Source organism: Mesoplodon mirus (assembly GCF_964341445.2).
Source record: "Mesoplodon mirus genome assembly, chromosome: 4".
In the NCBI taxonomy this organism is placed as follows: Eukaryota; Metazoa; Chordata; class Mammalia; order Artiodactyla; family Ziphiidae; genus Mesoplodon; species Mesoplodon mirus.
In genome coordinates, this window is record NC_138979.1 from 101,842,085 (window position 1) to 101,855,532 (window position 13,448).

Consider the following 13,448-nt stretch of genomic DNA (forward strand, 5'->3'; position numbering starts at 1 on the left):
GGAGAGGGTTGGTCAGTAAGCCTGAGGCCCTGAACTGTCTGTCACTCATGTTCAGAGTTTAGCCGCAGGAGTCGGGGACCAACCGGACCCTGCAGTTCGGTGTCACCTCTTCAGATCATATTGTGAGACCTGGAAGACCCCGTAGCAGAGCTCAGCTGGAGTGGTCCATCATTTTTTAGATGCTGAAATGGCAGCCTCGAGAGCTGAAGTGATTTGCCCAAAGCTGCCCAGTTAGAGTCAGGGCAGCTGGGCAGGTGTTGTGGTCTCAGAGCCCAGGTCACAGGCTGAGGCTCTCCTGCCCCTCTCTAGTAAATGGGCTGATTCGCCTTGTTCTGCTTAGGAAGGGTCTCACCTAAGTGCCACAACAACCCAGTCTGGGCAGGACAGAGATGGAGCCGAACTGACGTGGGCTTTTCAGCCCTTGCAAATCCTGCAATTCTTGTTCTGCTCTACACAACGTGGGCGGCTCTACAGACACGAGGCATTGACAAGGACTGTGATATTCCGGACAGATACAGAAACAAGGCCCCTGACTACCCCTCCAGCTTCATCTCCCCGACCGTCTCCACCCTGCTGTGGCCCCGCCGGACCATACTGTGGCTCTCCACACACATCAGTCTTCTCTTCAGAGCCTTCACCTGTACAGTTCTCCTCTGGAACATCGCTTCCCCTTTCCTCACTTCTCTACTCTCCACACTTTCCTTCTGGCTAACTCCTTCTCACATGTAAGGTCTCAGCTTAGGCTTTGACTTCTTCCCGGAAGCCTTCCCTAACCCCTACTCTGACTGAGGGGCCCCCCTGATGTGTCCCCATGTGCCCTGTTCTACCCCTATTGGAGTAGAACTTATTACACCATGCTGGTATCACCTGTTTGATTACCTGTGTTCCTTGCAAAAATATGAGTTCCCTGCGGGCGTGGACTTTATCTCATTCATCACTGTAACCCATGGAACTAGCACAGGGCCTAGAATGCAGTGGATGCTCAATAAATATCTGCTGAAGGAATGGTGAGTGGGTGAGTTAGTGGGTTATAGGGCCATGTTCCTGCCCTCCACTTGCCCAGCTACCCTTCAGGCCCACACCTGCAGTTCCTATAACTTCCGTCCATCAGCCCTTTGCTCGGTGTGGGGAGGTTCTCTCTGGCATCCCCACCGAAGTGGGAAAGTATGCAGAAGCGTTCAGGCCTCACTGCCTCCCTTCCCCACACCCACTGTCGTCTACCATCCTCCAAAAGCACTGTCACCACGAGCCCCAGCGGGCCCCCCTTTCGTGGGTCCACTCATTTTTTTCATAGCTCCAAACATGAGCTTCATCTCTGTCACCACTGGGGACCTTGGAGCCCTGGAGGGCACAGCCTCCCAGCAGTGCCCAGGGCCACAGGTAACTCCCTCTCCAAGCCAGAATCAGGTGGTGTTATTTGTTTCATTCATTCATTTATTCATTCATTTATTAATTAATTATTTGGCTGCATCAGGTCTTCATCGCTGCTCCCAGGCTTTATCTAGTTGCAGCGAGCAGGGGCTACTCTTCATTGCAGTGAGCAGGCTTCTCACTGCAGTGACTTCTTTTGTCGCGGAGCACAGGCTCTAGACGCACGGGCTTCAGTAGTTGCAGCACATGGGCCCAGTAGTTGTGGCTCGCAGGCTCTAGAGCACAGACTCAGTAGTTGTGGCCCACGGGCCCAGCCACTCCGCAGCATGTGGGATCTTCCCAGACCAGGGATCGAACATGCGTTCCCTGCATTGGCAGGCGGATTCTTAACCACTGCACCACCACAGAAGCCCCCAGGTGTTGTTTTGTTGTTTGATGCTCTGAGCCGTTGTGTCTCCAGGTCACATTTAGGGTTTTATGCTGAAGACTTGAGCTATAGGAAAGAAACCAAAGCCTGAAATCTGTTTCCTTTGACAAACCCTGCCCCACTTTGCTGCCGTGTTTCATTCCTCCTGGCTCAGCAGAATTTTGAGCGTCACCGGTGTTTGAGGAGTGTTGAGGTCAGCCCCTCACCCTATAAAGGCCCCACTGTCTTGTCATAAATACTATCCTTAGCTCTGGACGATAGTATAAGACCCCCCAAAGTGCCACGACACCAGGAAGCTACATGTCCTCACATGCTCTAGGTGTCCGTTCACTCTGTAATGGTAGAGTCTTAGACGGTTTTTACAAAGGGATTTTGTTGTTGTAGTTTGTTTATTTTGGGGAGTCAGAGCTGTTTCTCCTTAAGAAGGAAGACCAGTTACCCCAAGATCTCTTCATCTCCCAAAGACGGTGGCATATGAAGAAAAAAGGGTAAAATGTATCCTGTTCATTATTTTTTAGTTGGATCAGCATGTGCTTGAGGAGGATAAGAGAGTATGTTGAGATGACAAAGATTAAAAGCCAAAGGAGACAGAGAAAAATAAGGAAATGGGGAAAAGGAGAAAGAAACTTTCATGGAGTGACTCCTTTGTGCCAGGCTCCACGCTGGGCATAAACCTAGATCTTTCAGCCAGTGGACGTTGAGAGATGAGGTGTATCAGGCACGAAGCTAAGAGTTTCACATGTGCCATTTGATCCTTAACACGAATGAGATGAGTATCCACAGTTACACCATCCATTCTCCAGATGAGTGGACGGTCTTGGACAGGTTATGTACCTTGCCCAAGGCAAGTGGCAAAGCCTGTCTCCTGCTCAGACCTGCCTGATGCCAGAGCCTGTGTGGTTTCTGGGGGTTCCATGCTGAATTCATAGCCTATAGCCTCTAAAGTGACATGATTCTGTGCTTTTATTGAGGGTTTAAGGAGAGCAGGGAGGCTTGAGAGGGTCCTTGAGAGCTGTGGGGAAATGGACCTGTAAAGAATTGTCCTAGATCTACTGATCACAATAGAGATGGAGGAGGTGAGCTCCCTGCTCCCCCCAGACCTCTTCCCCTGAGCGCCAGGGTGGCAGAGCCCATTGCTCACATCCATCCCATCATCGCTTGCTCTGCAGGGGTCTCCATGGGGTCTGGGATTTCTCTGGTCCCTCCTGGAGGAGCTGCCCTCACTCCCCTCCCCTGTTCCTGACTCAGGCCCTGGTCTCAGACTATTCTCACCCTCTCCTTCAAGCCCCCAGAGTCTGAAGGTTGGACCACCTTGGCTCCTTCACCCACATGCAGGAGGAAGCTCCGCCCTCTGAACCTTCTTTTTACTCTTCTCCTGATCCCTCCTCCCCAACCCAGTGTTATCAATTTGCTAGTGATTCTGGGACCCAGATGTAGGCAGAGAGCTGCAAAAGGTAACTCTGGCCATCACCATATTTGGGGGATCCTGTCAAGATTTCTCTACCAGACCCTCTCTTGGACAAGCGTTCCACCCTCTTTCCACCTGCTCCCGGTCTCCTCCAGCCTCACTCCTTTCTGGAGCTCTCACTCCAGTACAAACTAAAGTCTTCTCTCCAGCTATTGCCAAGGGGAATAGCCTTTTGTCATTCAGCCTCTCTGCCTTCTGCTGATAATGGATCTATCATTGCACTTAGCTTCCTTCTATCTTCGTTTATTTATTTTAATCTATCGGTCCAGTGCCTCAGGGCATTTAGTTTTCTGAGTCCCCAATACTTGCTGTGCTCTTCTCACTGTCCACAATTCTGGTGTGCTCCGCACAGACAGGCCTCCTCCGCCTTCATAGGCATGGTCTGGAACCCCAGTTGTTTCCATGCAGTTTCATCTCCTGCCTTTGCTTCCCTGTGAAGCCAAGCCGCAGTGGGCCGTGTAATGTGAGAAGGACCTCTTAAACCACACTGAGTGGCTATAATGAGTTGCCAGCCTCGTGGGAACTCAGATCAGAGGAAGCAAGAGAGCAGGATGTCAGCCCAGATTATCCATGTGGAGCTGACGGAAGAACTGGCTCTTGGTGGGTCCATTAACTGTGTGACCCACGGCCCAGCCCAGAAGGTGAGAGCTGGGCATCGAGGGGGGAGGCTAGGATGCGTCTGCGTGGCCCTGCCAGAGGGAGGACTCTGCCAGACGTTTTACTAAATAGAAGTAGTCAGAAAAGAGGGAGGTGTGGACCTGGTTCCTTCTCCTGTTCTACAGCTGCACATTGAACACTGAGCTGGGCACCAGTGATACAGTGGTAAGCACGACAGAGTTTTCTGCCCTCACAGAGCAGTGGTTTTAAGCTACTTCCAGATAATCACGCCCCAAATATCAGCAATTCTAGCTCTCTGCAAATTATCAAGGTTCCTCATTATCATAAAAGCAACAAACATCAATAGTGCATTTTATAAGGCATCCATGGAGAAGTGGGAAACTGATATAGAACGTTCTCGTTGCTTCCTTTCCCAAACGTAAGTACCATGGGAAAAAATGCATTGCTACCATGTCCTGCCTCTGTGAAAATCCAGGGAGAACAGGATACTACACATTGGTTGTGGTTAGTTATCTTATGAGACTTAGATTTTAAACATCCCTGGATGCCAAGGAATCCTGAGTATGTATTCCCTAACACAAGGGTTGGCAATGCGTTGCTCAAACAAAGATGAAATATACACCAGCCATCCCTGCCTTCTCAACATTTATGAAATTCCACCTGCCATTGCTTTCTAGAGCTGCTACCAATAGCCTCTGTGTGTCATCCTGTCCCCACTGCATAACACAAACACAACCCATTAAAGGGAGTATTTCCCTACTAAAGCCAGGTGGGGCTCTGTCCTCATCACACATATGTGCTTTCATTTGTGCCTACTGGCATGCCAGAAACATGGCTTGGAACTCTGGCGCCCTACGTTGGAAGGCAGCATTGCCAGGGAAGCCCAGAAATGGCATCTGAAGCTGGATCTCTTCCCCCTTCACAGCTGGTTCCATGGAGAGCTTATTTCAGAAAATCATATCATTCTGTACTCTCCAAGCCTACATATCACAAGCTTCTGAGCCGCTTTCACCCTGGGCTACAATCTGTCTAGTTTTTTAAATTGAATAAAACAAGTTATATTTGACACTGCTTCTCATTAGGGCTTTCTTGTTCTGTGTTCTCTGTTTCAGCATTGGTTGGAGTTTACAAAGTCTGTGGTGAAGCAGTTGAGATGTAAGTATTGTCCATGAAAAGACGGAAGCCTCACCCCTGGGGAGGGTGGGAGGAAACCTCCCACTTGCACTGAGTCTTGGGAATTTTCCACTGTTCTAAGTGTAAGTTGGCCCTAAACATGTGAAGATTTTCTTCAGATGGTTCAGAGACCTGTGCATCCCAGTGGGGCAGGGAGCCCAGTCATCTTTCTGGGAAGGTCTTCCTGATGGGCACCTCTTTTTCTCTGCAGCCCAGCCTCCATTCACCATGTGTTTCCGCGTGAAGTTTTACCCTGCAGACCCTGCTGCCCTGAAAGAAGAAATAACCAGGTAAGGCTGAGCCCATGTCCCTCAGCCTCTAAGACTTGTTGGAGAGGATAGGAAAGAGGAACTGTAACTTCCTAGATCCTCTACTTTGGAAGCTCCCAACTCTGATAGGCAAGGAATTCTTCCTAAATATAGCCTTACTTCTATATTTCATTTCCACATGCTCTCTTTGCCCATCCCCTCAGCAGAATTGCAACTGAGTGAGCTTCTTTCCTTCAAGAATACTTCATCTTAAACTGGTCATCTGCAAAGGGGTCTGGAGTAATGAATTAATCAAAAGCATTTTTTTCTTTTACCAATGATGTGGCCACCATGGATGTTTTTGGAGACGGCCGTGTTGCTGCTTATTTAGGGGCTTGAAATAGACTCCAGCAGCCTAATGTACTTGGGAAATGGCAAAGCAGGACACTGAAAAACGAGCTGGGAAACACTGAAGATTTTAAATCCAAGTGGGTGACCTCCCGTGTGCTTATGGATCAGGCCCATGATAAAGTCTTCATTGTGGGGATCGTGTTCTGTGGCAGGCAGCTACATGGAATGAATCCTGTCTCATCCAGCACCACTTGGGGATGAGAAAGAACCTCTGTGCCCACACCATCCTACAAGAGGGTCAATGAATTGGGGCTTCAAAGCTCCCCCAAGGGTTTTGTGTATCTAAGCCAAATTCACTCTAAAAGTCTGACCTCAGAGATTTAGAACTCTCTGAACTGGGATCCTTAATTTTTGTATTAGAAAGATGTAATTTGGACATTAGCAAAACCTTGATGTTACCTTGTAAAGGGTGGAGCCCTAGGTGAAGAGACGATGCCAGGGAATCCTAGAGCCGAGGAAGAGACAGCTCTGCCAGCTCTGCGTGCCCCCTCCCTAAAGCCTTAGAGACAGCAAAGATTGGGACGAGGCCATTGCCAGTGTAGAGACTGCTTGTCCTCTAAGGCCTTGAGATCTATTTCTAGATCCTGAACTCCACATGAGCCCCAGTGGAGGTTGAGGGGAATCTTGCGAAGGAATCAAAAGGATCAGGAAGGTTGTTTCCTCCAGGTGCTCTGAGCGCACCCACCACCCACTTTAAAGCACTGAGGACAGTGAAGCGTGTAGTTACAACCAAGTCTCGTGCTCCTTACTGGGCACATGGAAACTGCAGGCTCTGCTAATCCATGTGGAAGTGGATGTGGCCCCTACTTTGCCTGTGAAAACCAAGCTCATCCATATTAATGAGCAATCCTGTAGCTTTAGGCAGGAGAGTAAGGGTAGACCCACTGTGTTTAACACTTAAACAGGGAGGAATTTTGGTAAAGCGCTAGCCTGCCCTGCTCATGACTTCCAGAGTGCTTGGCACAGTTCTGTACCTGCCCCTCCTTCCCCGCTTCCCTCCCCCTCCCCCCTTTCCTTTCCTCCCTCCCTCCCCACCTTTCTCTCCCGAAAGAGGTAATGGTGCCAGGGCAGACCCAGAAGTCCACACTCCTGTCCACATGTCAGGGCAGATTTAACACATCTTTGTTGAGAGCCTAGCACCTAGCCTCCTAACACCTCGCATCAGGATCACCTTTTCTGCACCTCACTGGACCAACAGTAAGGATGAGAGGGTTTGGTCTAACGACTCAGAGGGCTGCCAGTGAGAGCACGACAGACACACGGCTTTCTGATTTGATTAAAGGACAAAAATATATAGTTCTCTGGGCCCTTAGGAGGAGGTCTTTTTTTTTTTTTTAAGATTTTTTTGATGTGTGGACTTTTTTTTTTTTTTTTTTTTTGCGGTAAGTGGGCCTCCCACTGCCGTGGCCTCTCCCGTTGCGGAGCACAGGCTCCGGACACGCAGGCTCAGCAGCCATGGCTCACGGACCCAGCCACTTCACGGCATGTGGGATCCTCCTGAACCGGGGCACGAACCCGTGTCCCCTGCATTGGCAGGCAGACTCCCAACCACTGTGCCACCAGGGAAGCCCAATGTGTGGACCATTTTTAAAGTCTTTATTAAATTTGTTACAGCATTGCTTCTGTTTTATGTGTTGGTTTTTTGGCTGTGAGGCATGTGGGATCTTAGCTCCCTGATCAGGGATCAAACCCACACCCCCTGCATTGGAAGGCAAAGTCTAAACCACTGGACCGCCAGGGAAGTCCCAGGAGGAGGTCTTAACAATACAATTTTCTAAAACAAATGTCACTACATGATACTAATGTACAGACCCTCCTACCCAAGGAGTAGCATAGACCAGGAGGCTCAGATCCTGTTTCTGTTACTTCTTGGCTATGTGGCCTTGGACATAAAATATTTAACTTCTCTGACCTTCAGATCCCTTATTTATAAAATGAGGATAGTAATAGTACCTCCCAGCTTTGTTGGGAGGATTAACCACTACACGGGGTCTTGTACTTCTTAATACACCCCCAGGGAGCCTGGCACTGAGCAAAGGCTCACTGTTTACTGCCAGGTCGATTACATGGTCCGCGGACCTCAGGGGCTCTGCATGGGGCACAAGTACAGTTGGTTCTGGCTTTTCTCCCTTGTTTATGTGATAATCCCCACTCCTTTTCTGTCCTAGCTAGAGTCCTAACACTTAAGCAGCTAACTTGTGAGGGCTGGGAAAGCCATGGCCAGGCCTCTGTCCAAGTCAGCAAACTTCAAAGACACGGGCAAGCATGTGAGCTCCTGCCCCTTCCACATGCAACTGTGCCCACCATCCTCGACTATTTTCCCTTGCTCTCTGCCTCACCAGCCTTCCTTCCCTAGAGTGCATTTTCCAAGCGTTGTCAGGTGTGTGGACCTCAGGGTGCCTGGGCCTGATTTGGAGTCTTTGTGCCCCTCCCCCTCCCTGAGGCGTTCTGTGGAGGCCCTGGGCTTCGCTGCGTCTTTCTCCTCATTCACATCCCTGCTGCTCTTAAAAGAGTGGGTACCTGCCCCAGCCTCATTCAATACCCATAATTCATTACTGGCTTAGAGCTCTCCACCCCACCTTCCTGCCAAACTAATTTAGCTGTCAGTGTGGTTTTTTTCCTGGCAATATCAGTCCTAAATTTCGCTGCCGTCTCAGCTTCTCCCATAAAGCCAGGCTTAGAGGAGGGGATGAAGAAGAACTGTGCTTCAATTTATCTCTTGGACGCTTCCCAGATGATAAATTTAGTTGCCAAATCCTGATTAATCTCTTTTGTCATTTTTTAAATAAATAAATAGATTTTCTTGTCTGAGCTAGAGACAAGGCAGAGAAAATGGGGATTAGGCACCAGATTTAGCTTTTAACAAGGGCTGCAGGTGTTCGAACTCATTGAAAGATCAATAGAAGGAAACTGAGTGCACATGGGGCCCCACCTTCCAAAGGAAGCAAACTGCCTGACACATGTTTGAGCAGGTGCTCAAAAAATGTTAATAGACTTTTCAGGTCATTTATTTTTTTAAAAAAAAGTTAATAGAGTTTATAGGTAATGTATTCCATCAGTGAACATCACTTGAGCCTGGCTTAGGCTAAGATGGGTTGGCAAACTTTTTCTGTAGAAGACCAGATAGTAAGTATTTTAGGCTTTGTGGGCCATATGGTCTCTGTCGCAACTAATCTGTTCTGCCATTGTAATGCGAAAGCAGCCACAGACAGTACATACATGAATGAGCATGGCTGTGTTCCAATAAAATGTTATTTTATCTCACTGGGGACTCTGGTGGCAGGTTTAGTGTGCCAATCCTGGGAGAAGGAATCAAAAAGATCTGAGTTCAAATCCCAGGTCGTTCTTTAACTAGATATGTGACAAGGCAAGCAACAATATCTCTGATCACACCCTTTCCTCATGTATGATGAGACAGGGATAAAAACAGTTGTCACCTCACAGAACTGCTGAAAGAGTGCGTGTTGGACAGTACAGTGTGTGGCACACAGCGTGCACTCAGTATATCACTGCTGTATTGTGTCTCTCTCCACTGGAATGTAAGCTCCATAAGAGTAAGGACTCTGCTTTGTTCTCTGCTGTATTCCCAGCACCTGTGGCTGTGCCTGGCACATGTGTGTGCTCAGAACTAGATGGATAGATGGATGGAAGGTTGGATGGACGGATGGAGGGATGGTTGAATGGATGGATGGATGGATGGGTTGGTGGTTGGATGGATAAATGGATGAATGGATGAGTGGATGGATGGATGGATGGATGAGTGGATGGATGGGTGGGAGGGAGGGTGAATAGGCACAGGATGTATAGGCTCTCTAGAAGAATATTAAAAGTGACAAAACATAATCTCTAACTCCAAGGAGCCCGCAGTCTAGTATGGGGGAGGAAGACATACTAAACACGATCATAGTTAGGAAAAGGGATGGCAGAAAACAGAGGAAACCAGGGGCAAAGAATCTAATGAAGGGAAGACAGGGCCAAAGGATCTTCTGGAAGAAACTCTTCAGGAGCTGCCAGTGCTTTCCAGAGTTCAGAACCTTTAATTGGGGAAATATCTCTGGATTCATCCTCACCCTCTGATATCAGAACTCAGAATGCCAAAGCCAGTTCCTTGGATGTACATGTTCCAGAAATACATGGGTTTTTCTTGGTCATCTTTTTTTTTTTTTTTTTTTTTTTGAAGATGTTGGGGGTAGGAGTTTTTAGTAATTTATTTATTTATTTTTGCTGCGTTGGGTCTTCGTTTCTGTGCGAGGGCTTTCTCTAGTTGTGGCAAGTGGGGGCCACTCTTCATCGCGGTGCGCGGGCCTTTCACTATCGCGGCCTCTCGTTGCGGAGCACAGGCTCCAGACGCACAGGCTCAGTAGCTGTGGCTCACGGGCCTAGTTGCTCCGTGGCATGTGGGATCCTCCCAGACCAGGGCTCGAACCCGTGTCCCCTGCATTAGCAGGCAGATTCTCAACCACTGCGCCACCAGGAAAGCCCCTTTTTTTTTTTTTTTTTAACCCTGAAGAATCTTTTTTCTTTTTTTGGCTGCGTTGGGTCTCTGTTGCCACGCGCGGGCTTCCTCTAGTTACGGCAAGCAGGGGCTACTCTTCATTGTGGCGGGCGGGCTTCTCATTGCGGTGGCTTCTCTTGTTGCGGAGCATGGGCTCTAGGCACGCAAGCTTCACTAGTTGTGGCACGTGGGCTCAGTAGTTGTGGCTTGCAGGCTCTAGAGCACAGGCTCAGTAGTTGTGGCACACGGGCTTAGCTGCTCCGCGGCATGTGGGATCTTCCCAGACCAGGGCTCGAACCCGTGTCCCCTGCACTGGCGGGTGGATTCTCAACCACTGCACCACCAGGGAAGCCCTCCTTGGTCGTCTTTTAGGCTCTCACACATTCTGCCTTTGGATGGTCCTCCATCAATTTAGGACAACCTGGCATTTAAACAAAACTGGAGGTGAGGTAGATCCTCTTTGGAGCCAGAAGGAGATAGGCAAAGTTTAACCAAAAAAGTGTCCTAAAGAGAAAGCTTTTTGTCTTAAATCTGGTCTAAAGCTGATTTCTTTTTCATTCCAGTGAGAATTTCTCTCTGATGACAGAGAGCTCCCCTGACTTCATTTAGGACCCTTTTCTCCCTAACCATAGCTCACTGAATTACCATGCGGGTTCTGTTTCCTCAGCTATAAAATGTGAGAGTTAGGCTCTGTAACTCCTACTATGAGGGTCTGAGACTGGGGAGCCCAACCAGCCTGCTCATTATGAGCTCATTATGAGCTGCTTATTATAAGCAGGCTGATCCCTTGCCTGGCAACACAGTGGCCCTGGTGACAATGCCTCAGGCAACAAGATAGTCTTCCTTAGGCCCTTATGTCGCAGGGGAGAACATGCCAGACCCTCTTGGGAATAGGTCTGAGGATGCTATGAGTCATGTGGGATGTATTTTCATGACCAACAACACTGAGTCATTGGTTACCTCCTTAAACGAACAAAACACAAAGCTTGACGGAAGCTGCTGTGGGAGAAAAGGGAGGGGGGACCCCTAGTGTAACTCTCTCCCTTGAAGCTGTCAGCTGATTCTTTCATGAGCTCATCTCGTCCTCTGCAGACTGTGGTGTGTTTCTTTAGGATGTTGACTTGCCCCTCCATCCCCTCCCCCTCCAGTCGCTACGCCATTGCTTGACAGTGTTCCCACAGCCTTACCCTTGACCTCCCTGTAGCTGTTCTACCTTCTGAAGTCTGAAGGAACCCCGCCCAGCAGCGGAAAGCCTTGTTTACTTTCCAGCTCACCTGAGGCACCCGTCATGCACCTATCGTGGTTCTCACTGTGAGGAGGAGTGTGTCCCCCTCGGAGGGCAAATCAGAAGCTCTAGAGGAGCCTTTTCAAACCCAGCAGCACCCATACACAGACTCTCACATGCTCCACCCCGGGGTGTGTGGGGGGGTGTTCTCCTCACCACCACCTGAGGATCACTATCCAGAGCCTTTGAAATATCTCCTTCAGTCCAGTACGTGCAGTCCCTGAATTTTGAACACAGACAAGCAGAGGGGTGTGGGAGGAGTGATGCATGAACTCAGGCCGCGGGAGTGATCTGTAAGTAAGAGGCCAAAGGCTTGCTGCCACATCCTGCCAAAGCCGGTGGAAGGTGGGAGTCGAAGCCGTGAGAGGCAGAGAAGCACCGCCTCCTTCCTTCCACACACCTGTGGCATTTCCTCGTGGGAAGCAGAGTGAAGACAAGCTTGATCTGGTAGATCCAGCTTAAAAAATTACTACTCATTGCACGATGTCTTTTTCCTTCAGTTTTCCTTGGGGCCGAGTGGGAGTGCTTGGGATAAGAAGGGGAGTTCTTACTAACTTCCGGACCACAGTAGTCGCCTTCCCTTTGGTTTGAGGAGGGCAGTCCATCCTGATGTGGTTAGAAGGATGCTTGCGAATTTTCTTAGGACAGTGCTTCATAAATTTTAATCTATGTATAGATCACCTGGGGATCTTGTTAAAATGATTCAGTAGGTCTCAGATGGGCCTAATTCTCCATTTCCAACCAGCTCCCAGATGCTGCGGACACCCCTGTTATGTGGGCCACACTTTGAATAGCAAAGCTTTAGGGGAAAAGAAGGTTTGATTGCTCCTTCGTTTCTATTTAATGACTTGAGTCACGTGCTGGTACCCCTCCTCACCCCAGAAGTTGTGCTGTCACTGGTCCTCTTTCTTTTGAGCATTTTCACATGATCAAGTGGGCATGGAATCCTCTGTTTTATTCTTCAGCCTGAAAACAGAAGCAACAGAAACACCTCTAGTTGTCCAGGGAGTGCCCAATTTCTTTTTGGTTCAAACGGATGGAATTTAAGGGAATTTTACCATATTCCCATTACTCCTGTGAGGATGCTGTAGTTATCTATGGCTGTTTAACAAAATGCCACAAAACTTCACTTAAAATAAAAGTATTTCTCATCTCTGAGTGTCTGTGGGTCAGGAATTCAGGAGCAGCTTAGCTGGGTGCTTCTGGCTCAGGGTCTCGCCTGAGGTTGCAGCCAAGCGGTTGGCTGGGCCTGTGGTCATCTGAAGGCTTGACCGGAGGATTCACTTCCAAGATGGTGTACTCACATGGCTGTTGGCAGAAAGCTTCAGTTCCTTGCTAGCTGTTGGCAAAACGCCTCAGTTCCTCACCATGGACCTTTCTATAGGGCTGCTTAAGTGTCCTCGAGCAGAGTGAGTGATCCAAGAGAAGGAGAGCACAAGGAGGAAGCTGCAGGGACACTGACCTAGTCTCAGATGTCAGACGCTAACTACCACTCCTGCTTTAGTCTGCTTGTTAGAAGCAAGCCACTGAGTCTAACCCACACTGAAATGGAGTGAATTAAGCTCTACCTCTAGAAATGAGGAGTATCAAGGAATTTGTGAACTTTTTTTTTTTTAACCATGCCACGTGGCTTGGGGGATCTTAGTTCCCCAGCCAGGGATTGAACCCATAACCTCAGCAGTGAAAGTGCAGATTCCTAACCACTGGACTGCCAGGGAATTCCCTGTGGACATATTTAAACCACCACAAATGCCCACCGCCAAGGAGCCACTGTGGTAGGTGACTCACTTAAGGGTGTGATACCCCTGGCCTCTGCTCTTCTCAGGGCACCTGTGAGGTTATGAACATCAGAGACCCCACTCCTTGTAAAGACCTTTCAGAATGGAACGTCAACAGTTCCATCCCATGGCAACAGAGTCCACCCAATTACTTGTGAAACTACAAAGCAGTTA

At 48.9% G+C, this 13,448-nt stretch overlaps 1 protein-coding gene across 6 annotated transcripts in view; it reads left to right on the forward strand.

Annotated features, from left to right (window-relative positions):
- Positions 1-13,448, forward strand: part of FRMD5 (FERM domain containing 5) — a gene marked incomplete at both ends in the record, with an annotated part of 356,038 nt that overhangs the window by 309,286 nt on the left and 33,304 nt on the right. For 4 of the 6 annotated variants that reach the window (XM_082617375.1, XM_082617373.1, XM_082617374.1 and 1 more), the window contains 2 exons: positions 4,997-5,039; positions 5,269-5,347. In XM_082617375.1, coding sequence (XP_082473501.1) covers positions 4,997-5,039; positions 5,269-5,347 — 122 coding nt within the window. Of the gene's footprint in view, positions 1-4,996; positions 5,040-5,187; positions 5,348-13,448 lie in introns of those variants that run through there. The other 2 variants (XM_082617372.1, XM_082617377.1) reach the window with 2 other exon arrangements.